The 24,986-nt window shown below is 30.7% G+C and overlaps 3 protein-coding genes across 5 annotated transcripts; 2 read left to right on the forward strand and 1 right to left on the reverse strand.

Moving 5' to 3' along the window:
• Window positions 1–6,794: 6,794 nt before the first annotated feature.
• On the forward strand, window positions 6,795–10,120 carry LOC120189607 (metalloendoproteinase 1-like). The gene is made up of 3 exons (XM_039192842.1): window positions 6,795–6,892; window positions 7,393–7,450; window positions 9,470–10,120. The coding sequence occupies exons 1-3, from the start codon at window positions 6,795–6,797 to the stop codon at window positions 10,118–10,120; spliced, it is 807 nt and encodes a 268-aa protein (XP_039048773.1).
• Window positions 10,121–12,794: 2,674 nt separating this feature from the next.
• LOC120189507 (acyl carrier protein 1, chloroplastic-like) lies at window positions 12,795–14,832 on the reverse strand. The gene is made up of 4 exons (XM_039192778.1): window positions 14,688–14,832; window positions 13,545–13,637; window positions 13,246–13,368; window positions 12,795–13,141 (listed from the first exon to the last, which is right to left on the reverse strand). Exons 1-4 carry the CDS (start codon window positions 14,745–14,747, stop codon window positions 13,010–13,012), a joined length of 408 nt encoding a protein of 135 aa, XP_039048709.1. The 5' UTR covers window positions 14,748–14,832; the 3' UTR covers window positions 12,795–13,009.
• A 6,447-nt stretch (window positions 14,833–21,279) lies between these two features.
• Window positions 21,280–24,294, forward strand: LOC120189443 (vesicle-associated protein 2-2-like). Of its 3 annotated transcripts, XM_039192730.1 has the most exons (9): window positions 21,280–21,379; window positions 21,473–21,527; window positions 21,620–21,690; window positions 21,817–21,931; window positions 22,490–22,602; window positions 22,674–22,856; window positions 23,083–23,325; window positions 23,602–23,679; window positions 24,009–24,294. In XM_039192730.1, the coding sequence occupies exons 2-9, from the start codon at window positions 21,479–21,481 to the stop codon at window positions 24,123–24,125; spliced, it is 969 nt and encodes a 322-aa protein (XP_039048661.1). In that variant the 5' UTR covers window positions 21,280–21,379; window positions 21,473–21,478; the 3' UTR covers window positions 24,126–24,294. The 3 variants fall into 3 exon arrangements, with proteins under 3 accessions (XP_039048661.1, XP_039048660.1, XP_039048662.1); XM_039192729.1 differs by having other exon boundaries at window positions 21,345–21,527; window positions 24,009–24,292; XM_039192731.1 differs by having other exon boundaries at window positions 21,345–21,527; window positions 21,817–21,898; window positions 24,009–24,274.
• The last annotated feature ends 692 nt before the right edge of the window (window positions 24,295–24,986 follow it).

The raw sequence follows: 24,986 nt of genomic DNA on the forward strand, positions 1-24,986 counted from the left end.
TCCGGAAAACGTTTTCCAGAAATGTAATTCATTTTCCAGAATTCAAATTCCAGTAATTCATTTTCCGAAAAATCAATTACAGCCAAAAAACAGACTCTTAGATTTAATTTGTGTATATGGTAAGTCGGGTCGAGTCGAATATCAAATCGCGTTAAAATCAGATCGATTGATTTACGGGACATGTTAATATTGAATGGTTGATTTTATGGTTTAGTCAATATCAGACCGGTCCATTTTTCAGTCGAGTAAACCTTGGATCTTCAAGTCAACTTGGGTTAGGTTGAGTATGAGCCTAATCTAGTATTGTAACACCCCCAACCCGTATCCGACCCGGATACGAGTCTGAAGTGTCACATTGACTTTTCTTTCAAACTTAGAAAATACCATAATACCCTTATTACTTTCAAACTTTACTATTAAATCCAACCTCAAAATTCTAAGATAAGATTTTTATTTCTCTTTTAGGAGATATAAAACGTGGGAAATGAGGGAAATGAGTTTTCAGAGTTTTTTTCTTCTCCTTTCTTCTTCACGCGTGAAGCTCCAGCTCAAAGGTGAGTTTCTTAATTAGTTGGTTAATTGTTGAATTAAAAGTTGGGTTATGATTCTTAGGTGATACTTAAGCTTAAGGAAAGCTTAAGTTATCTTAAAATCAAAAGATAAATGAGTTAGGGAAGATTAAATATTTGGAGTTCTTGAGTGAATTTCCGGAATGGAGTTGATAAGTTGAACTTGAAGTTAAATTTGACTTGTCATCAGCTTAATTAAGAAGTATTAAGTGTTAGAATTGGATTTGAAATATGTGGAAAATAGGGTATGATTCTTGAAGTTCCTAAAGAGGAGAGGATATTAAGGTTAAAGATGAGATAAATGTTTAAGTATGTATATGTAAGTTAGGAATATGAAAGGGGTTGAAATATGAAGGATTTAATCCAAAAAGAATGAATTTTCGGGTTTAAAAAGAGGATTCTGGGCAGAGTGCATCGATACATATTCATAGTGCACCGATGCATCAAGGTTAAAACCCAGAAATTGTTTGAAGGTGTATCGATGCACAGGTAGTGCATCGATGCACTCTTTTAAAATACAAACATCGAATGTATTTTGTGCACCGATGCACAAGCAGTGCATCGATGCATACCTTCATTAAAAGATGAAATGGGCTTTTCTTTTAGCCTAAGAAGTGACAATTTAGAAGATATCAATTAGTATACTGATATGTATCAATGTATTATTATGATGTAGATATAGAATGAAGCTTGTTCCGGAACAATCTAAGGATGAAGATTGATTTAAAGCAAACAAGGTTGGTGAGTGCACATTCTATAGTATATGAGGTTCAATGGAAAAAAAGACTTGCGATAAGTCTATTTCCAATAGTGAAAAACATGAATTCATAGAAGTATGTATTTGTTATGATTTAAATGTGTGCATGAATATATGTGTTATTGATATGAATATGGTAAGTAAAAGAGATTAATGGTGATGATAAGAATAATAATAAGGATAATGAAATGATAGGTATATGTGAATATATGTATTGAGGTGTTTTTGTATGTATTGTAAGATTATATGTTTATGTGATACGTGAAGGTGAATCATATGTTTATATAAATATGAACTCATATGAGAATTGACATGAACTACGTGATTACATGTATATGTGAATGAAACCATGAGCTTATATGAATATATGATATGGTTACATGAATATGTAAAGGATATAAAAGATAATGCCCATGTTATGTGTCATGAGAGCTAGGGGTATAGTTGGCATGCCAAGAGTCGAGGGTCTATGTGGTCCTTCGGGATATATGTATTCTTTGGAACATGTGTGAAGTCTGGTGAGACACATACTTGATCCCTAGTATATGTATATGATTCTTAAGGAATGATATGTGGTCCTTATGGACATTATTATATGGCACTACGGTGCAATTCTACGCGGCACTCCAGTGCAATTATATGTGGCACTTCGGTGCAATTATATGAGCTATGGTGACAGCATTAGTGCACAACCTCTATGTACTCGCATATCTTTAGTTCTCACATGTGTATCATGGGCTATTAAATAGATAATATTAATAAAAATGAAGATGATATTATAGTTGCCTGGGTGTACGTATTTTATGATAGTATATATGGTATATGTTATATGATATACATGAGTACATGTTAAGGTATATGTGAATGAATATAATTGATTGAAATGATGATATAATAATAAGTCTATAAGATATATGATATGGACATAAGAGATCATAGGAACATGAGATAAGAGATATGAATGATAATGACATATATGTATGTATATATATTGTTACATGTAAAAGTATGAGTTGTATGAAATGATAGTAGTAATTGTTTATGTATAATTAGTTACAGTTTACCTTATATGTTTATTGCCTCACTAAGTCTTTGACTTAGCGTGTAAGTGATTTACACATAGGTTTTGAGAAGAGTAAAGAGCAATGTCAGGTCAGTTCTCCTTACTAAAGGTCAGATCAGAAAAGAGGTGAATAATATGTATTTTAGTATATAAAGTTCTAGTTGGCATGTTTTCAAAAGAATATATTGTTTAAGCTATGAACAGTTTATAATGTTTTGAATAGTTATATGTAAATAAATAAGTGAAATATACACGCTCTGATTGGTTTTATAATAATAAAAATGTCTTTATGTAAATTAGTCATTTATATGTTATAAAAGTTTTAAATTACTCACTATTTTATACAAGTACGTGTTTTTAAAAGGTCAATGTGACACCTCGGATTCGTATCCGGGCGGATACGGGTTGGGGTGTTACAGCGTAGACCCTCGACTCTTTTCATGCCAACTATACCCCTAGCTCTCATGACACATAACATTGGCATTATCATTTATGTCATTTCACATGTTCACATATTCATATTACCTGGGCACGTAGTCTCATAGTTTTTGAACATAGCTCATTATCACATTTTCATATAATCACATAGTCACATAGTTCACTTACACGTAGATCATTTCCATATAATTCACATGTTACATATCTCAGGTTCTTGTATTCATATAACATATAATCACATAGATTACTTTCACATATACATGTTCTCATATAGTTTCTATCATTTCTCACACAATCACATTTATTCATGTATAGTATTTTATCTAAACCGTATAATAATGGCATATACTCATATCACCGAATAACTTCACCTGATTATATCTTTTGTTCATTTCAATGCTTAAATCATATAACACATAAGTTTTCTTTATGTCATTTATGCTACTTATTCATATAATCTTATGTTATCTCCTAGGTAAATGCTACCTAACTTATCTCATTTTCCATTTATACCAGTTTAATCTATTTATTTAGTTAAATTTTACTTAAATCCTATATCATAATTCTCTTTAAATATACTTCTTTTTCTATAATACTTATCTTATAGTTTGACATCATCATTTATACTCAATTCGCTTCACTAATATATTATCTTATATTACTCTATAGTTTAATCTTATTTAATCATCACCCTTCTCCTGTAGTCATATAAATCTATTATATTGATTCTTATAATTGATCACATTTACTATTTAACATGTATGGTCACCTATCATATAACCTATTTCACATTCTCATGTAATCATATAGATCATTCATATTAATTCCTATAACTTATCACACTGCATGCATTCACACAAATCATTTAATACATACTATAATATATATATCACATAAACCCAAATCAAACATATGCATATGATCATACATTCAGACCTTCTAATATAGGAAATAGACTTGTCGCAAGTCTTATTTCCGTTAAACATCATAAACTAACTTGTATGCACTCACCTGGCCCCACTAGTCAATTTCAATCTTTTATCTTTCCCCTTGATCGATCTTACTTGTCAATGATTCCGGAACTTGATTAGGCTCTGAATCTACATAATTATACATTTAAGATAATTATTAGATACCTATACCTTGTAATTTGATACTAACAACTTAAACGAACTTATTAAACAATATTCACAATTTTCCTTTAGGGGGAATCGGTTCCCTACTATGGGGGTATCGATTCCCTCATTACATTCTGGAAATTTTTGTTCGTTTGAAGGGGTATCGGTTCCCCTTGAATGGGTACCAATTCCCCTTGCCCAGAAATCATATTTTTAGCTCGAAAATCACTTCATTTTCAGCTCAACACTTCATACTTCACTCCCTTTAATATTCCTAACTTTCATACACATACTTAAACTCATTTCTACTCCATAATCACTTCTTTAAACTCAAAATTCTATCATTTACATGGCATTGAAGAATCACACTAAATTTCCAACATGTTCTAAAACCCATTCTATCACTTTATATCTCTTAATTTAACCCTTGAAAAGTCAAATTAAACTTCAAAATCTATTAACTCCTTTTATTTCAAAAATTCACTTAAAAACTCATTTTTCTTAATTTCTCATAACTTGCTAATCTTTGAGTATTAAGCCACCTAAAGCTTTCCTTAATCTTTCTTAACTTCCCAAGAATCAAAACAAGCTTTAAAACGAAAGAATTAACCAATTGAAGACCCACTTACCTTATACAAGGCTTCACGGTGGAGAGGAGGAAGAAGAAGACTGGAGAAATTATCTTCTTTCCCACGTTTTTATATCCCTTAAAATAGAATAAAAAATATTCTCTTAGAAAAGACCATAATACCCTTGTTATTTCCAAACTTTACCATTAAATCCAACATCAACTTTCTTCAATTAAATCCATGAACTTTTAACTTATTTCAAAATCGAGCACATAGTTTTTAAAATTTGCAATTTAGTCACTGACTCTGATTTAGGATGTTACAAGTATATATAAAATTATTAATATATTCTTATAAAAATGTTTTTTTGTTTGTCAATCTTATTATTAGACTCATTTTCATCTAAATTTAATCGTCGTTTAGCGATGATGATTTAACTTGAACCCGACCTATAAGACGCGCTAGAGTTAATGACATTTTTCGTATTAATCCAGTTCAAAAATTTACGATATGTGATTTATCTAATGAAAAAATAAATTTTCAATTATAAATTTTATTATTAATTAAAATTTTATTAAATGATTTATCTAGTGAAAAAAAATTGGGTTGCTTTTGGTTCTAGATACTAAGTGCTTTCAGTTTGGGTTATTTTTAGTTTGAGTTGCTTTTTATTTGGTTATTTTCAGTTCAGTTCTCTATTGATCCGGCTAAAATTCGAGTTGGATTATTTCAGTTCGGATTTTGATTCAAATTTAAGTAATCATGTTCAGATATATATCGAATCTTAAATTGACTTAAAGTCGCCAAAAGTTAAATCCAATAACTCAGACAAAAAGGTCAGCACTAATGTTTAAAATCCAACATGAGGCACACTTACATTTATGCAGTAAAATTTGGGTCTATATAGGGGTGCTTGTTAGATATCCAAACATATGCGTAAAGATAAACATATGCAACAGCCTAAAACATAATGCATCCAACCCAAAAACAATAGGGAAATGAGATCATGTATATATATCAACTTTCAAGTTAGTTAAACAAAAGTGAATGATAAAGAGCATATCAAGCGGTCTCAATGGAAAAATTAATATTTTTAAGATTTTAGATTCGAGCAGTTGTGTCTACATGGTGTGTATGTGTTGTCAATTGATTAAAAAATTCTGAATAAATACTATTTTATAATCACTCCGAACAATTAAAAAATTATCAATTTTTCTGATTTTGATAACTCATTGTTTAAAAATTAACCTTCAATTAATTAACCAAAAGCAATAACAAAAATATTAATTAATCCAACACTATCAATCACACAAAAAGAAGTATAATAACCAGAAGCAATAGAAAACTACGAACCTTCTTTTAAACAAAATCAGTCCAAAACCTGGCTTGAACATTGTGGTAAGAATCAAACATAAATAATTTAAATGATCTAATACCATGTCCTTTTGCTATGATTTTATTTATTTATTTATTTAATTTAATTCCTTTTTCTTTCACATTTTTATTAAATATTCAACATATTACTTATATTATTCGATTATTAATAGTTTGAAATCACTCAATTTTCTATTAAAAATTTTATAATTTTAAAATAAAAAAGAATTGTGATTATGATCACAGATAAATTGAAGGGGGTTAGATGAGGGTGGTTGCCTCTTCGAAAATTTTAAATTTTCATATAGTTTAAGTTTTTTATTTATATTATCTATTGATAATATATTTTCACCATTTAAAATTTTATAAGTATGTCCCGCTAATATTTTACAAGTCCAATTTCATCTCTTAATATAAAATTTTCTGTTTGTCCCTTATTATAATATTAACTTAGTAGCTCGTTATTGGAATAGTTAGCTGCACATGCTTAATAAAATGTTAAGTTGTTAGAGGTGATTAGCTGAGCAGTTGAAGTAAGCTATACAATTAGACTAGCTGTGTAAAACTTTTATAAAAGCAGTGTATTTATATTCAGAAAAAAGTCAAGAAATATATTAATTGCTTTTCCATTTCTCTTTTATATTTTCTTCAATATTCCAACATGATATCTTTCGCTAAAGGTTCTGGAGAAGTTTTCTTTTCTTTCGATGCGTAGAGTTTCTCCTTTGCATAAAGTTGCTCGTTCTTTATTATTTGCCATGTTGAATGGTGGTGATTCTTCTCCTTTGAAGGAATTTTCTACAAGAAATGCCAAAGCTTTCTCTAATAAAAAGAATGTGATTCTTAACGAGACAAACTTCCTTATTTGGAAGCAATAAGTTTTATTGACAGTGCGTAGTCATCGTCATGAAAGATTTTGACAGAAACAACGTCACCTGTTTGGAGTACAGTGCTCCAAACGACTATTATCAGCTTGCACTACAAGCTACAGCTTCTCAAGAAAGGTGATGATTCGATGAGGGTGTATCTAACTCGTGTTAAGAGGCTTGTGATGTCTTGGCAGCATGTGGCAGCGTGGTTTCACAGGCTGAGCATTCATTGTTTTCAATTTTGTTTGGTGTGGACTGACTCCTCTTGGTTGTGATTCAATCAAACTTCAACTTGTTGGCAGCTATCAAATGAACGTAACCACTGGATGAGATCGAACTAGTTTGATGTTTCTCTTTAGTGATTTGGTTGATGACCAGTTTTGCTGATGGTTTTCAATGGAGTTTGTTGCATATGTCATTTTTTTTTTGTTTTAGCTGTTGTTTTAGTTAATATTTGGTTGCTTTAGTACACGACTGCTCGTGTTATTCGTTCGTATTGTGGTTTTACTGCTACAAATTGTTGATGGCTTGATTCTAAGTTGACTGTTGCGTGGTTAATACTCCTGAATTGAATTGGTGCATCTACTGTTTTGTTGGTTATGCTGGATTGTGCATTTTTCATGGTTTGGTGCCAGTTCTGTGGGTAAGAACAAGATGAAAGGAAAGAAATTAACAACAGGAAAGGAAAGAAAGGTGAATAAAGTAGAATGGAAGGAGGCATCACATTTTCGATTCTCGTCTAAAGTAGAACGTAAGGAGGCATCGCACTTTCGATTCTCGTCTAAAGTAGAACGGAAGGAGGCATAGCACTTTCGATTCTCATCTAAAGTAGAACGAAAGGAGGCATAACACTTTTGATTCTCGTCTTATTAACGCAGGAGGAGGAAGTAGAGAAAATATTGGAATAGTTAGTTGCACGTGCTTAATAAGTTGTTAAGCTGGTAGAGGTGGTTAGCTGAGCAGTTAAAGTTAGCTATACTGTAAGACTAGTTGTGTAAAGCTTTTATTAAAGCAATGTAATTATATTCAGAAAAAAAGTCCAGAATTATATTCATTGCTTTTCCATTTCTCTTTTATATTTTCTTCAATATTCCAACACTCGTATGTTTCCAATCGCGTAATTGAGTGTTTTTTCGTGTATATTAACTTAATAAAAATAATAATAATAATAAAATAATAAAATTGAAAATCAAATGAATGAATGAATTCCAAGCAAAGACAATTAAATGAGTCCCCTCTTAGTTAAGTTTGTGCCCACAATTGTCTCTGGTTCATAATATGTCTTTGAAGTTAACAAAGCTCTAATACCCTTCTCCATATCTCTTTTAGATTTTGGGTGATTATAAAATTAAATTTGTTTAATATTTTTTAATTATTGATAATATACATATAATTTAGAGAGGCATATGTTCGAATTTAAATTTTTTAAAAAGAATTACACTTTTCTTTACCATTAAGTTGAGATCGTTTTATGAATTCCTTTCGATGAAATACTTTATACCAATCAAAACTGAAAGATATAATCAAATATGTGTTGCAGACAAGATAGAGACTATTGATAACTATTACGTCTCGTAATAAGGAGAATTGGTTTTGGTTGCAATAGACAACTACCACAATCAACCAAGTTAAAGAGCGATGAATACAAAAAAAAAAAATATTAGATGAATCAATATAAAAATAATAAAAAATTATCTAATATAATTCACATATGTATTTTTAATTTAAAATTATAATAAAATTATATATATTTAAACTGAATCTAGAAAAATATATCAATTAGACGAATTTAATTTTTAACATAATTTGTATATATTTTTATTTAAATTATATTTAATTTTTTGGGATATACGGTGGGCCTTGACCTAAGTAGGCCCATCCATAGATTCACTCCTGAAATTAAACATTTGGGCTTATTTCATAAATTACCTATCTAAACTTGAGAAAACTACTTTTAAAAAAAATAATTCATAAAATACCACGTGCATAGCGTAAATAATTTATTTTACTAATAAATTAAAGCGGTGCTTTTGCATGCGCATTTAATTGAAGATAAACCTAACCTAATCTACATCTATACAAAGTTGTCCCCTGAAAATTATGAAGGTTGAATTGGACAATAATTGAGCAACGTATAAACCCCAGTATCAGACAAGAAAGGGGTGAATTACTATCAGCTGATATAATCATCTTTGGTTCATCAACAAGATTTAAATTCAAAGAACGAACTTAATAATAAAAGAAATATTATTCTCTTCAAGTGAGTTAGATTTAAATAATTTTATCTACAAATAAAAGTATTTTTAATTAAATATACTATATAATCATGATCATTACAAAAGTTTACAATGGACTCTAAGAATTAATGGATGGGTTGTTGCTCACACCTAGTGATCTAATTAATGGCCTACTGAATTCTTCTCTTCATTTTTCCTTCAAATTTCCAGGTTGACGGTGGGCGTGTATAAATGGGCATCAACATGAACATCAAAACACACCCTAAACATAACAACAAAAATGGCCTTTAAATTTTCTCTCCAACTTCTTGTAGTATTCCTTCTATCCCTTGTGCTGCAACTTTTCGAAGTTGAATCTCTAAAATTCGAATCCCATCAAAATCTTGAAGGAGCCAAAAGATGAGAAAATATTAGTGGGATCAATCAAGTGAAGCTGTATCTCAAGATCTATGGCTTTTATCCTCATGACATCCAGTTTGGCCTCGATAACCATTTCGATTACTTGTTAGAGAATGCATTGAAAACATACCAGAAATACTATAATCTCTATGTAACAGGCAAGATCGACTCTGCGACAATCAAAGCAATGATGATTCCAAGATGCGGTGTCCCTGATATAATATTCCATAATAATGGCCTGGTTTCCAACTATTCTTTCCCAGGGGAAAAGTGGAGCAAGTACGACCTTACCTATGATATCAAAAACGATGTCCAGGTGTTTACAGCAAAGGAGATGAGCCCCGTCATTTCTCAAGCATTGAATACATGGGCAGATGTATCTCGGTTCAGGTTCAGCAAGCAAGCTCAAGGTGCCAATGCCAATATCAAAATAGGGTTTTTCCCAGTGAATCATGGGGATCCATTCCCTTTTGATATGGCTCATGCTTTTTACCCGGAAAGAGGGGACCTTCACTTTAATGCAGTCTGGAATTGGACCTATAATCAACCTGCATCTAACCAGATAGACTTGGAATCGATAGGTGTTCATGAATTAGGACATGTTCTTGGCCTTAACCATAGTCAGGTAAAAGATACAGTGATGTTTCCAAAGTATGATCCTGGAACTATCAAAAGGAAGTTGAACAAAGACGACATTGATGGTTTAAAAGCTTTATATAAATTCTAGAAGACCTTGCTACAGTCAACTCTATGCAGGCTTCATTATATCATATTATATTATAAGCAGAAAAACTATATCATATATGGAATAAGTACTTATAAGAGGAGTATGTATGGAAGCTTTAGTTTCCATATATGGTATCTATGAAATATTAAAAGCTATTATGTCCTACATCTGAAACATCTACCCTTCAAAACTTTTAAGCTTGCACATATGCTTATTAAATGAGTTAATTCATCAAGTTGCATGTTTCAAATAAAGTTTTCTCATAATAAATATTAGGATAGAATACACTAAATACCACTAAATTTTAGGCGGTATATCGTTTATATCACTGAACTTTCAATTTCTTCAATTATAGCACTAAATTTAATTTTGACTTCAATTATGTCATCAGATTGCTAGAATCCAAACAGAATGATGACATTGTCAAAACAATATCATGTGGGTGCGACTATTGATGCCTAAAATGAAGTCGTTTTAGGCATTGAATTTCAGGGTGTATCAATTTTGTCATTAAAATTTTAAACATTTCACTTTTTGGTATTACACTTTTACGGCTGCCACTGACAGCCAACAGACTCCCGCCACCCGTCACTTGTCATCTTTCAAGACAAAACTAGTTCCAAAATGTTCGTATTTTACTCTTTCTTCTCATATGATTTGTTTTTCACGAAACCCACTCGAAATTGATGAAATAAAACTAAAAAAATCACTATTTTAGGGGTTTGGGGCTTTATCATATATGAGTTTTGAAGTGTTTTTTTGAAAATCTAAATGGTGTGAATCATTATTTTGAGAAGACGAACAACATACCTTAAAGTTAGAAAGCATTAGAGTAAATATTATTTTGAGGCTTTCTCATATATGAAGGTCATGGATAGACACCCCAGTAAGTATTCGACTAGGTCATGATAGTAAAAGATTGGAATACCCAAGAGCATGAAAAATGACTAAAATATCCTTAATTATAGTAAATGAAAAAAAAATCTAGATTGTGAGTTAAATGTTGTAAGATATTCAAAATTAGATTAATTACTTTTTATAAGCTAGTAAATGAAAAAAAATCTAGATTGTGAGTTAAATGTTGTAAGATATTCAGAATTAGATTAATTACTTTTTATAAGCTACTAAATAATTAATTTGAGCTTGATAGTATGCCTTGGTGCTTAACCGATGATTGCGATTGCATGTCATCGTGGGCATTTCTTGTTGTATGGTTTGTGTGGAGGGATTCAGATACTCTATAAGCACGCTTCAGTACTGATGACGAGATGTTGGGTGTAAATTTCTAATGCTATGTGACCCTAGACCTCACTCGATGTCGGATGTATGTTTCTGTTACTATATGACCCCAAGTCTTATCCAAAGATGGATGTCTGGTGTATGTTCATGATTGTATGTGACCCTAGGCCTCACTTGATGTCAAGTGTACGTTCCTGATGCTATGTAACCTCAAGCCTCACTCGATATCAGATGTACGTTCTTGATACTACGTGATCCCAGGCCTCATCCGAAATGAATGTACCTTCCTGATACTATGTGACCCCATGCCTCATATCAATGATGTACTTGTTGTTGTGTGATTTTGAATCTATACATTATTTATGTTATTTGAGATCATTGATCCCATATTATTATTGACTTTAGTATTTGATTCTAGGTGAGACTTGATACTATAGTTTATCTTGCTTGAGTAGCATGTAGGTGAATGATAACATGCTTGAGTAGCGATAGACGAATGTTGATAAGAATGATATTATAGATTGATAATGTGATACCATAAAATATTCCAGACTTTAGATAATCAGTTAAACATTGATAAATAGAGTAGATATGATCATACTTGATGCATTTATATTTATATATGACTTGCATGCTTATTATATATGGAACTCATGAAATATAATAGAGTAGTCGTGTACTCATTGATCTTGTTAGCTCACCCTTGAAATTGTTACATCTACATGTTTTATTTTTGTGATGGGACAATGATATCATCGGAGGAGTCTCAGTGGGAGTACCCGAGTGAGTTTTAGATGAACCCAATAGTCCATTAAGAAGCATTGGGCCAAGGTTGGTCTTGTTTGGGCTAGGATTGAGCCCAAATGGCCATAAAAGGGTATTTTGTATAGAAGGTAAAATAGGAGGGACCAAAAGTGTAATTAGACCATTTAAAAAAAAAACTGATTTATTGGGATTTCTTTTAGCTTTGGGTTTCGGTTTGGGGAAAAGGATGAGCACTTTCCTCATTCTATTCTCTCTTCTTTCTTTCTTCTCCCTTTTCTTCTTTCATCTTTTTCTTCAAGATTTAAGGAGGTAAGAGCTTATTCTATGTTCCATTTAGTTCTTAATTCGTTTTTATGTCTTCCCACAATTTGTTTGGTAATACAAGAGATTTGGTTTCATGTTATGGCAAGAGGAAGTGGTGGAGAGCATCTCATTCAGTGATATATGATGTTACTTACCCTAAATATAAATAGTGAATTTTTGTAACTATAAATATTAATAATGGTAAAAATAGATAATAATACAACACATATATGTCGAATTTGTAAATATTAATAGTCGAATATGTTGACTGTTGCTACTAGGACGTTGAGTTCAATGAGTGAAGAGAATTGGGAACAGAAGTTGAAGCTTTAAGGGAATCAGGTTTCTTTTAAGGAAATTGGGTTTGTCTGAAGATGATATCATGTCTGTTTTTATAAGGACGCCACAGGTTTTGTTGTACCAGAAAAGAAGCCACTCTTCATGTTTATGATAGCTTACATAATAACACACAAATGCCTAAAGACAAGATCATATGAAATTTAATAAGACAAGGATTTTCATCTCATAATATTAGATTTCTCTAGTTTTAATTCTTCCCAACTTCAACAACATGACAACATTCTAAGCAGCAGCTTCCTTCTCCTTGAGCTTCTCAATCAGATCGGCCGCATCCTGAACCGTGCTGATATTTTGTGCGCTTTCTTCTTCCACGCTGATACCGAACTCCTCCTCCAGTCCCATCACTATCTCGACCTGAATAGGAGAAAAACCGATGATGGTGTTAGATGTTAATACTGTTATTTGAGTAGCAACATAATAGATCCAATCCCCATTCATAGGGTTAGATATTTTGTTACCGTGTCAAGAGAATCAGCTCCGAGTGCCGAGAACTTTGAGTCTCCGGTGACGGAAGAATCATCAGAAAGTGCCAGTTGCTTCCTCACTATTTCGCAAACTTTGTCTACCGTCTCCGGTTTGGCCTAAACAAGTTAATATCCCCAGTTCCGGTTAGAACTCAGTGATTATTGCATGTGTATGATCCTATTATTTGGAAGTTGGCATTGAACTAAATTACATAGCTAAATGAGTAAACTCAGCGGATGCAGATCCACAAATTCAGCCAAAAAAACAGAACAGATAAGAAAGAAAAGCATACTGCACAGGAAACGCAGAGCCGCGATGATCGGCGGCGCATCGTAAGTGATGGGAAGTAAACAGACTTGACATTAGAGATCCCATGAAGACGTACCTGTTCAAACAGAATTTGCGTAAACCAAACTCAAAACCTATATTAAAATCAGCTCAAGAAAGTCGAATCATATAATGGGAACAGAACAAAAGGAACTGATTCGGGTGCACATTCACACTCTACCTAGCTTCTTGAACCTAGATCTGAGAAATAACATTCCCTTTTAATTCTAAGAACACTCAATGACTTCAAAAATAGTTATATTTATCAAATACATATTTAATCCAACACTTACTCAAAAATCAGAGTACCATGGTTCAGTATATCTCAAATTCAACCTCAACAAAACCAAAAGTCGAGATCTTGAATATATAATATGCGTATCAAAGATTTAATTGTAATTGTGACCGTTTTTCAGTTGTCTTATATTTATCACGGTTATAATTATAATAAATACTATTGTGGTGATTGCGAGTACCGCAGTTGTGGATATAATAAATACTATTACGGTAATTGCAAGTACCGCAATTGTGATTTTTTTTAAAAGAGTTTTTTTTTAAATGAGCTGATTTTTTTAAAAATAAAATAGTGGAATAATGTCGAGAATAGCGGCTCACTATTGAGCGTTGCCGATAAATTATGACCGCGATCTATCGTTATTGGTGTGATTTTATTTCATACCGTTATTTTCTATAATAGTAATTTTAAACAGTCACTATTATTAGATAATATCCGCTATTATGCTATCCAACCGTCATTTGAATCCCAAATGTGTACACTCGGGTGTCTTACACAGCAGAAAAGGAAAAATCATTCAAACTGATACATATAATGAAACGTGAAACTTTACTCTTGAAAAACTGAAGAAGCCATTAAAGTATATTTATGTAACAAAAATATAAAAAATGGCAAATTCATCGCAAACCCAAATCAAAGACAAACACTTGTATTCCAAAAACAAACCCAAATCCATCGCAAATTCTGTCAATACCCAGAAACCAAAAAAAAAAAGTGCAAACAAAGTAACGACAGGACCAACATTTCTAAAAGAACCCAACTTAAAAAGAAAAAGAAAAAGGGCATAAAAAGAAAGAAGATGAAAAAGGAAACCTGGGTGTGCTTGAAAGAAGTTGAAAGAGGAGTGGAGCTGAATAATGTAAAAGAAGCCATTGGAAGCGGTTTCGATAGAATGGAGGAAAGAAGAGGCGGAGAGCACAAAGATTGAGAGAGGAGTTGGATTTATAAAGACTGCAACTGGTTTTATAATTCGCCTTGTTGTTTGTGTCAACGTTACAAAGTTGTTGAGATTTATCGCTAAATTCCCCAAATTTTCTCATTTTTCATTGTTTTCATCGAAAAAGCTTTTCAACATCTGCCCACCATCCCAATACGAATCCCACCTGTTTCTTCACTGTATTTAAGAGAATGAAATGTCTGTTTTTGAAAGGATTTTTTTTCAGGTTTTTATATATTTTTGGGTAAAGTACACAAATGGTCTCCCGACTATAGGGAGATACTTTTTTGAGTCTCATAACTATTAAAAGTTACAAAATGATCCATTAACTATTGGGCATTGCTTTGTGGAGTCTTCCGACTATTAAAAGTTATAAAATGACCACTCAACTATTCGTATGTTCCAAACTCATCATTTTTTGTTAAAAATTTGGTGATCGTTTAAGCTAGAAGTTAATATGTTGATTGAGATATGATAAAATTTGATCACATAATCGTTTGAGTTGTAATTTATGGACCGACTCTCTGTTTATATTATGTCATCGAGTTAGTGCTTGAAACATTATGTCGTCAAATCAGTGCTTGATATCAATGACAGTGTCAGTGGATATCATTAAAATATAATTATATCATATCTCAATCAACAGATTAACGTCCGATTCAGACGGTCGTCAAATTTTTAACGGAATGGACGAGTTTAGAATATATGAATAGTTGAGAGACCATTTTATAACTTTTAATAGTTAGGGACTCAAAAAATAATGTCTTATAGTTTGACACCATTTTATAATTTTTTAATAGTCGAGAGACTAAACAAAACAATTTTCTATAATCAGAAAACCATTTGTATACTTTTCCCTATATTTTTTTAAAAATGTATTTACTAAGTTTCGTTCTCAAGGTCCTTTTATCTATTTTTAAAATAACATTTTCTTAATTATTTTTTTAAAATAACACCCTTTCAACAAATATGCAACTCGGTCGTATTTTACAAATGATGTGTATTTTTTGCATACGTAATAATATATCTAAAAAGCACGACAAAATACTCAAGTAGTGAAATGAAGAAAAATATTTTTTTTCAAGTAATTTTTATCTGAATTTATTTTCTCAGCTAAGGTATAATATTTATTATAATGATCAGAGAAGACGATCAGACGATATAGTATCTTCATGAAAGACAATCAAACAACACAATATTTACTACATACATGAAAATTAAAAAATATTGTGTCATCCAATTATTTTCTAAAAAATATCATATCATCCGGTCCTCTTTTTTATCACTATAACAAGATCCTTGGTTGAGAAAAAATATCATTACATTACGCTTGATTCCCCCCCCCCCCCCCTATTCTATCCACGCATTTTTGCGGAAAAAATAAAGTACATTTGGTGAAAAACGTCTTTTAGACCGTGATCCCACCTCTAATTTTTCCAAGTTAATAATCTAAGTGTTTGAATTCAAGATTTAATATTTTTATATGAAATTAAAATGAAAGCGAATAAAGTTAGGATTATAGTAAATTTTAGGATTTTATAATAAATTCGCACAGAACACAATCAATGAACAAATTAAAAAATATATTAAAAAGTATGAATCAATCTACTTGAATGGTTAAAATGAGGTTATTATTTTTAGAGGTTCCAGATTCTAGCACCAGAGAATGCGAAGGTATTTGAACTTTTATTATCATCTAATGGATGAGAATCTTTAGAACATACCATTTATAATCCCCTTAGATTAAGTATAAAATCGAGACCCATCTTTTCATATCAGACGTCAAAGTTGAACAAAGCTTAATATTCTTCAAAGTTTAGGTGATGTATACACAACAAATGAAAGCCCAAGGAATAGGTACGTAGTTAATGCTTGTTAATTCTATAATTGGTTGTACTTGTTCATTTGCTAGTTAATGCTTGTTAATTCTTAGAGGTATGTGCAAATGAACTTAAAGACTAGTTTGGTTGTTTATTATATTTACACTCTTTTAAAATCTATTTGGTAGGATTTTACTCAATCCATCTGTTTTTTTATCGACCTCAATCACATTATCATGTACATAAGATAACTTTTTGAGAAAAAGACTCCTACCAATCCATTTTCTCAATGCTTGTTGAGAAAACAATGCGACCTCAGTTCATTCTAAGCCAAAAGAATTACTTATCCTGAAGACTATGATGCTAATATTACATGTAATTATTTCTATAAAGCCCGGGTCACACTACTGAAAACTATGAAACATTCAAATGCAAGATGTAAATTTATAAACGATACTTAATGTGCTTCAGTTGGTTTATGAAGTCATTTCCAAGGATCGATTTACAGTTTATTTATTCAAATTTCAATAGCTAATATTGGGTTATCTTAGTTCTCATAAATGAAGAAAAAGAAGAGTGTACCAAAGTCAGGTTTAAATTAGTAAGAATATCAAGCAAACGAAAAAAGTTGAATGATATTTTACCCGTGTTTTGTTAGTTAGCCCCGAAAAAGACTATTTACACTTATTCGAGCGGCTTGTTACGTGTTGCTTTTTATTATAATTATTTAGAATTGATGATTAAAGATGCCAACCATTTTATCCTGATAATATATGTTTGAAAGATTTTCAATCATTTAATAATAAACGCTTAAACATTTATGTAGGCGTCATGCTCGAACCTATAACTTTTAGAGATAATAATATATTTTTTTAACAAGTGAGATCGTTTGGTTCTTGTTCCAAAGTATTAACTTTTAGAATTTAAATTATAATTATTTTTTGTGTAAAGTACACAAATGGTCCCCCAGTTATAGGTGTTGCTTTATTGAGTCCCCTTACTATTAAAAGTTACTAAATGGCCCCCAAATTATAAGATGTTGCTTTGTTAAGTATCTAAGCTATTAACAGTTACAAAATGGTCACATGACTATTCTTATATTCCAAACTCGTCATTTTCTGTTCAAAAAATTACAATCATATGAGCTGGACGTTAACATGTTGATTAGGATATGATAAAATCTGATCTCATAATCGTTTGAGTTGTATTTTTTGATCGACTATTCGCTTACATTATCTCGTCGAGCCAATGCATGAAATCAACAGTGATGTCAATAGACGTCATTAAAATATGATTTTATCATATTTCAATTACCATGTTAACATCCAGTTCAAACGAACGCCATCTTTAACGGAAATGATGAGTTTGGAACATATGAATACTCAGTTGATCATTTTATAATTTTTAATAGTCAGATGACCCAATAAAACAACACTCTATTATCAGGAGACCATTTTGTATCTTTTAATAATCGAGAAACTCAACAAAGCAGCGCTTTATAAATAGGGACCATTTATATATTTGACCCTTAGTTTTTTTTTTTTAAAAAAAAGGAACATTCTCAAATTGTTCGAGTCACGACCTCTTTAAGGTCCAACAATATTGGTAAACCTAAAGCATGAATTCCATCTTGCATGTTCCCATACATAACAAGATTGTGACAATTTGGTACCAATGGATTGATGAATTTTGTTTTATTTGATAAATTAAAATTTTAAATTACTGATTAAATCTTAATTTAAATGATGTAATTACTATTACAACATTATGAAAACTGCGAATTTAAATGTGTTTTAATTTAAAAATTCAAATGATTAGAGATAGTTTAAATATAATATAAATATTAAATTAAACTTATTATTGGGCTGAAAAGATCAATTGCGTTACCCAATTTTAAAATTTTAAAGCTTAACATATACTACTTGAAGTAGTTCGAAGTAGGATGAAGAAAACTTGACTTGAAAAATCGATCTTTTTTATATGATTTGGCTTAAAAAATTCAACCCCAATTAATTTTGAATTATAATTTCATAAATTAGACTTGATTAAAAAAATAAATTCGAGTCAAATTATAAAATAGAACTCGAAGAGTTCAAATTTTTTAGTAATTATTAGATTGGTTCTCAAGTTTAAGTCGAGTCTCTCGATTATGTATGATATATGTATATCGCATATGAAAAATACAATGAAATATATGTGTAATGTATATGATAATAGAAAACCGTTTAAATTGAAATCAAATAAAATATTATAATATTATAAATATTTATAATTAAATTTAAATAGAAACTCGAACAATTTGACTCGACTAAACTCAAAAAAAATTCAAATCAAGTTTGAATTATAAAATAAGACTCGTCAACTCGAATAATTCAAAATATTTTGATTTAACTCAACTTGACTCGATCAAAATCTCACCCCTATTTCTCAGTTTATGTGCCAACCCAACGCATAATAAACATTCTTAATCATATAGGATTAAGTAGCTACATTGATTAGATTGCCAAGCGAAATTTGTCTTCCCTTTTTTTGTTAGATAGCCTAACTTAGCCTACTTAGAAAAATATGTCACGTCCAATATTTACAATTAATATAATTATAACTCAGCTACAATTAATTAATATACAAATTCGGGTCGAAATGAATCTGTCCCAAATATTAAAAAAAACTTAATAATAAACAAATAGTTTTTATTTAATTTAATTATAAAATAATTTTAATATTTCATTAGTTTATAGTATTTCTTTTATTCAGCTTTAAGGCAGAAAAATAGAAACAAGGTACCAACAAATAAAATAAAGGGGAATTATATAATTTGTCATTTAATTAGAATCTTTTATGTTTTTATTGACTATTTATTTATTGGTAAAATACTCAAATAGATCATAAAATATTTTTTATTCAATCTCTTAAATATAAAAAAATATATAAAGTGACCATTCGATTTCAAACAATAACAAATTAGTTCATCGTTATTGAAAAAAATTGAATATAGAAGAGATGGCAATTAATTAGATTAATATAATAACAAATTTAATTTTCAATCTTTATATTTTGTTTTAATTTGATCCTAATTCTAAAAAATTAACCTCCAACACTTCTATATTCTACCAATTTAGATTAAATATTATGTATCATGTATGGACCATATTTAGATTTAGTCTAATTAATAGGTATGAGATTTGTGTTGACGCTGTGCTTTATTAACAAAGGATCATACATGGATGGTTGTTGCGGGGCAAGCACAAAAGTTCAATGCATGCCATGACCCTCAAATAATGGAAGCACGAGCCTTCATCCACGGGATTACTTTGGCCGTCGAGAAGGATTCGCAACAATATTTTACGTATAGTTTTATATTAAAGTATAATTTTATATTAAAGGACAAAAACAAATTATTAATGAAATAATATTAAAAAATATTTAAATTATACGAAAATTTAAAATTTTTAAGAGAGATTACCTCACTAGTCTCTTCTCAATTCATCCTTGATTGGTAATTGGTTTATATTGAAGGTGATGCTGCGAGCATAGTAAGTAGGGGTGAGTATTCGATGGAGTTGAGTCAAATAATTTTTTTAGTTAGTCGAGTTGACGAGCCCTATTTTATAACTAAAATTTTATTTGAAATTTTTTTTAGTCGAGTCGAGTTGTTTGAATTTCTATTTAAATTTATTTATAATATTATGATACTAATTGGTTCCAGTTTAAATGGTTTTCTATAATCATAAACGACATACATACATACATATTTGTATTTTTTTCCATATGTGATATTCATATATCATGTGGAGTTGAGGAAATTGACTTGAACTTAAAAATCAATCCATTTGCTTACTAAAATTTTTGAATTATATTTTATAACTCAATTCGAATTTAAAATTTTTTCGAGTAAAATCGAGTTTATGAAATTTGAGGCCGTTTTTAAGCATGAGCATGAAGGGCATATGTCCAAGGCCCAAAATTTAAAGGTCCATATATAATTAAAAAAAGTAAATTATCTATTTAACCACTCACCCATTACTTTATTTATGTTTTAATTATCTAATTATTATTTTTTTAAATATCATACTTAATATTAAGTTTTATTTTTAATTTTATTATCTGTCTTTAAAAAAGTAACGTTAATGTGACGTAGCATTTTTAAATTATTTATTGAATTTCTAAGTAATTGTTCTTTTATTACTTTTTATAAGATACATATAACCGAAATAAAACTCTTGACCTCTTAAAAATGATTGTGCTTGTTTTGTATGAGTAGTTAGACGTTTAATAATTTTTGTCCACATTTTTTATTTGAAATTTGATATATTTATTATATATTTTTTAAATACAACAAAAAATATAAATTATAAGTGAATTATTTCAATTTTCTTTATTCTTACAACTCAATTTTATTTATAATATTTTTATTATAGGCTCAATTTTTATATTCTCTTTAGGACTACTAAAATTTCAAAAATTATTATGATGAAATTATGAATTTTAAAGTCGAGTCGAGTTTTATTTATTCTGCCTAATTGGACTTATCCTTGGTGGGCCTACACCTTCAAGAGGTGCTGAATAGAAACATTGGCCCACCACACTCACCAGCCGCAACCAACGCCCAAATACTCCAAAAGCAACACAAACTGAAACCATTAAACATTCACAAATCAAACTACATAATCGAAGGCAGAGCAGTTCTTCAATCCATCAACCGCCATTAAACTTCAAATCTTTCCTGTTCTTCATTTCTTAATTATAATGTAAACTATAGATTTCTACATTTTTCTTGCTTCAGAAACACAAGGCTTTTTTTTAACATTTTCTTTCTGTTTTTTTCTTGGGAATCTTTGCAGTGATCAATGACTTCAGAGCTCCTGGAAATTCACCCTCAACAACTCAATTTTACTTGTATGTTTCTTATTTATTTAAATCTAAAAGGGTTGAGTAATTTTTATTTATAACGATGTTTAATCTATTATTTGCTTTGTCTCTTACCGAAGTTGAGTTAAAGAAACAGAGTTCATGCTTGATCCAATTAACCAACAACACGGATCAGTATGTAGCCTTTAAGGTATCTTTCTTCCCATTTTAATCTATGGGTCTTTCTTATTTTCTCGCCTTTTGATAATTTTTTAGTTGAATTATGAGATTCAGATTCAACTATAATGAATTTAGTCTTAATAAAATGATTTTTCAGGTGAAGACTACTTCTCCTAAGAAGTACTGTGTGAGACCCAACACTGGCATTGTTAAACCTAAATCAACATATGATTTTACAGGTACTTTTAACTTCACTCACCCGTTTAATGTTTTTAGATTCTGCTTTACTTATACGGTTGAGGTGCTAATTTTATTCAAAATTGAAAGTTGGATTGTTAGTGATTGATGAATATTGTTTGGTTGCATGGTTTTAGATTGAATGTCTGTTTTGGAGACTGAATGAGTTTGAAATTATAGAGTTTATTGAGATTTCTTTCTTCTTTAAGTAATGCCTAAGATGTGTTTGACGTTAAGTGTGGAATTTAAGAGAATGTTATGGATGTATGTAACTGGATAATTACCATATGTGCTCTCCTTATTCGAACTTTTCGTTTTTTTGGAGTATCAGCGTCCTACACAAATTTGTACATGGGTCTGAAGTATATAATTCTCTAAATATATAGAAAAATGCATGTATCTAATCGACACTCACCTCTAGATCATGGTAACATAGCTTACTAAGTTAGTCAGGTTCGAGTAGCTTACAACCCAAGTTACTCAGTCTAGAGTGTGAATGCCAGATCCGGGTATGGTTCAACAACATAGTTTAAATCTATTTAAGTCAATATCAAATGCAATTCTTTTTGGCCTTTCTTTTTGTCTTGGTGCAGTTACTATGCAAGCTCAGAGTGTTGCTCCACCTGACTTGATGTGCAAAGACAAGTTTCTGATTCAAAGTACAGTAATTCCTCTCGGGACAGCTGAGGAAGACATATCCAACATCGTAAGAATTCTCCAGTGTAACGACTGTTCTTTTGTTGTTCCTACAATTTATTCATCGTTTCCTATTTGCAGTTTTCTAAAGAAAGTGGCAGGGACATTGAAGAGAAGAAGCTGAAAGTATTCCTTACAAGCCCACCACAGTCACCAGTTTTGACAGCAATCAATGGAGACCTCAAACAAGAAATGGATCATGAAACTTCACCTCGAAAGGATAAAGCTTGTCGTGGAGTAGAAAACATACCTCCACCTCAGAAGGTAAGTGTAAATTGTGCATTTCTCATGTTATTAATGGCTGTATATCTGGACATAGTTATAGACTTACAGGGATACCATTCACCAAGGACCATCCAAATGCATGAAAATCTTGGAAAAGCTTTAACATACCTGTGTTAGATGCATACACTTGTCTAACATGCGCACGTAAGTCCGAGTACCATAAGATGTGATTAAGGATCCTAGTGTAATAGTTATCTTCTCTTAGGTTGCTGAGGATTTGAAGGGGTTTGAGACTGCTAAGGATGCACTGGAGTTAAGATCAACTACGGATGTTGAACGGTTTAAAACTTCCGTAGATGACTCTAAAGAGCTAACTCCAGCTAGCAATGTGCAGTCAAGTATCCCCAAGGATGTACAGGGACTGAAATGTACAAAGGAAATGAAGTTGGATGACAATTTTGAGAAGTTGAAGTCAAAGATAAGTTTTATGGATTCAAAACTTAAAGAGGTTAGTGCTATTTCCCTTTGATTTAAGCTTATTGAGTCTCGTATGCACAATGTCCGATATAGGTACATGTTTCTGACATTTCTATATTTAATTTGTTTTAAGTTTTCCATGTATTTAGAGGGTTTTTGAAAGATTATAACATTGTACTCATATATACATGAGTCGGACATGGATGTTGAGCACAAACACTTTTAAGAAAATGAAGATTCGAAAGAGTGTAAGCATGCTCTTATTTCATGAATAATCCTATATATAATATACATATTTTGTCACCAGGCTGAAGTTACCATCGTGAAGCTGACACAGGAGAGGAGTATGGCTGATCAAGAGAAGGACAAGCTTCAGGGTGAATTAGTGAGTCTCATTTTCATTTGACACACTGAACAGACAAGAAACTTGCTATAACAATAAAAACAGCTAAATAGCCATATAACGAAGCTCGTTAAAATAATATTCATAATTGACTAACTCGGACTCTGGTATATTTATCGGATTTGGGTAAGTATGCAACATGGGAGGGTTTAATTTTTTTTATACTTTCTAAGTATTTCGTCTTTTTAAAGATATTTCAAGTACCGTATTCTCATTTTCATGTTCAAATGCATATAAAACACGACTGTAGTATTAATTATTCTTAGTTATTACCATTAAATGGGGAACTATTATCGCTTTTCTGATTGTAGGAGGCATTGAAGACGAATTCCGCTGCCGGAAAAACAATTCAAGTTGGCTTTCCCTTCTTCTACGTATGCGTGGTGGCCATCATGAGCCTGGTGATCGGATATTTGAGCCATCTTTAGGAGAATTTCTTCACATATGAACGAGTGAATAATTACTTAATTAGTGATTGTTTATGGTTATGGTTGTGGAGGATCTTTTATCTGTTTACTATGATGTTCGAAATTCCAACATTAATAAGTTTTTTTCCCCGCGATGTAGAAACCTCTTATTGTTTCTGTAATTAAATTGAACAGATTTTATGTAGGTGGAATATAATGTTAAACAATTATTTGTTTGAAACCTATGAATTAGGTGGCTTTCATATACAGTGTTTCGATAAGATTATATATGTATATATATCTGTTGACTTAACATAAAACTTTTAAGTATTAATAGTAAAAAAAATAGACAATTTTTATGAAAAAAAGAACTAGATGGCCACATAAGCTTTCCGTCACCTATGTTAACGGTAGTTAATATCAAGTGACTGATTTATTATGACAATGTTAATAATCGATTTGTTATAAATTGATAATGTTAATGATTGATTCGTTAGTTTTGAAACTTCAATGAGAAAAATAAAAATTTACTTAAACATTAGTAAATATTTGTGTAGTTTACCGTAAAACAATAAATAATGAAAGTAATAACATTAAAATGCTAAATTAACATAAAGTACTAACAATAGAAAAAATAACACAGCTGCATAATAAAATACTAACATTGATTGAAAAAGTGATTAAAAAAATAAAATGAGATATAATTATGTTATGAGACGAACCACTTTCTTGGGGGATTGTTCAAACACAGTTTGTCAATATTTGTACACTCAAATATTAAAATGGACGATATTACTCTTATCAGGAGTAAAATTTTTGACCAATCTGGAAAATCTCATATGAAAATTGTAACATTCTATATCTAATCTATACATTATAATA

This window comes from Hibiscus syriacus, unplaced genomic scaffold (assembly GCF_006381635.1).
Source record: "Hibiscus syriacus cultivar Baekdansim isolate YM2019G1 unplaced genomic scaffold, ASM638163v2 tig00116958_pilon, whole genome shotgun sequence".
Taxonomy (NCBI): domain Eukaryota; kingdom Viridiplantae; phylum Streptophyta; class Magnoliopsida; order Malvales; family Malvaceae; genus Hibiscus; species Hibiscus syriacus.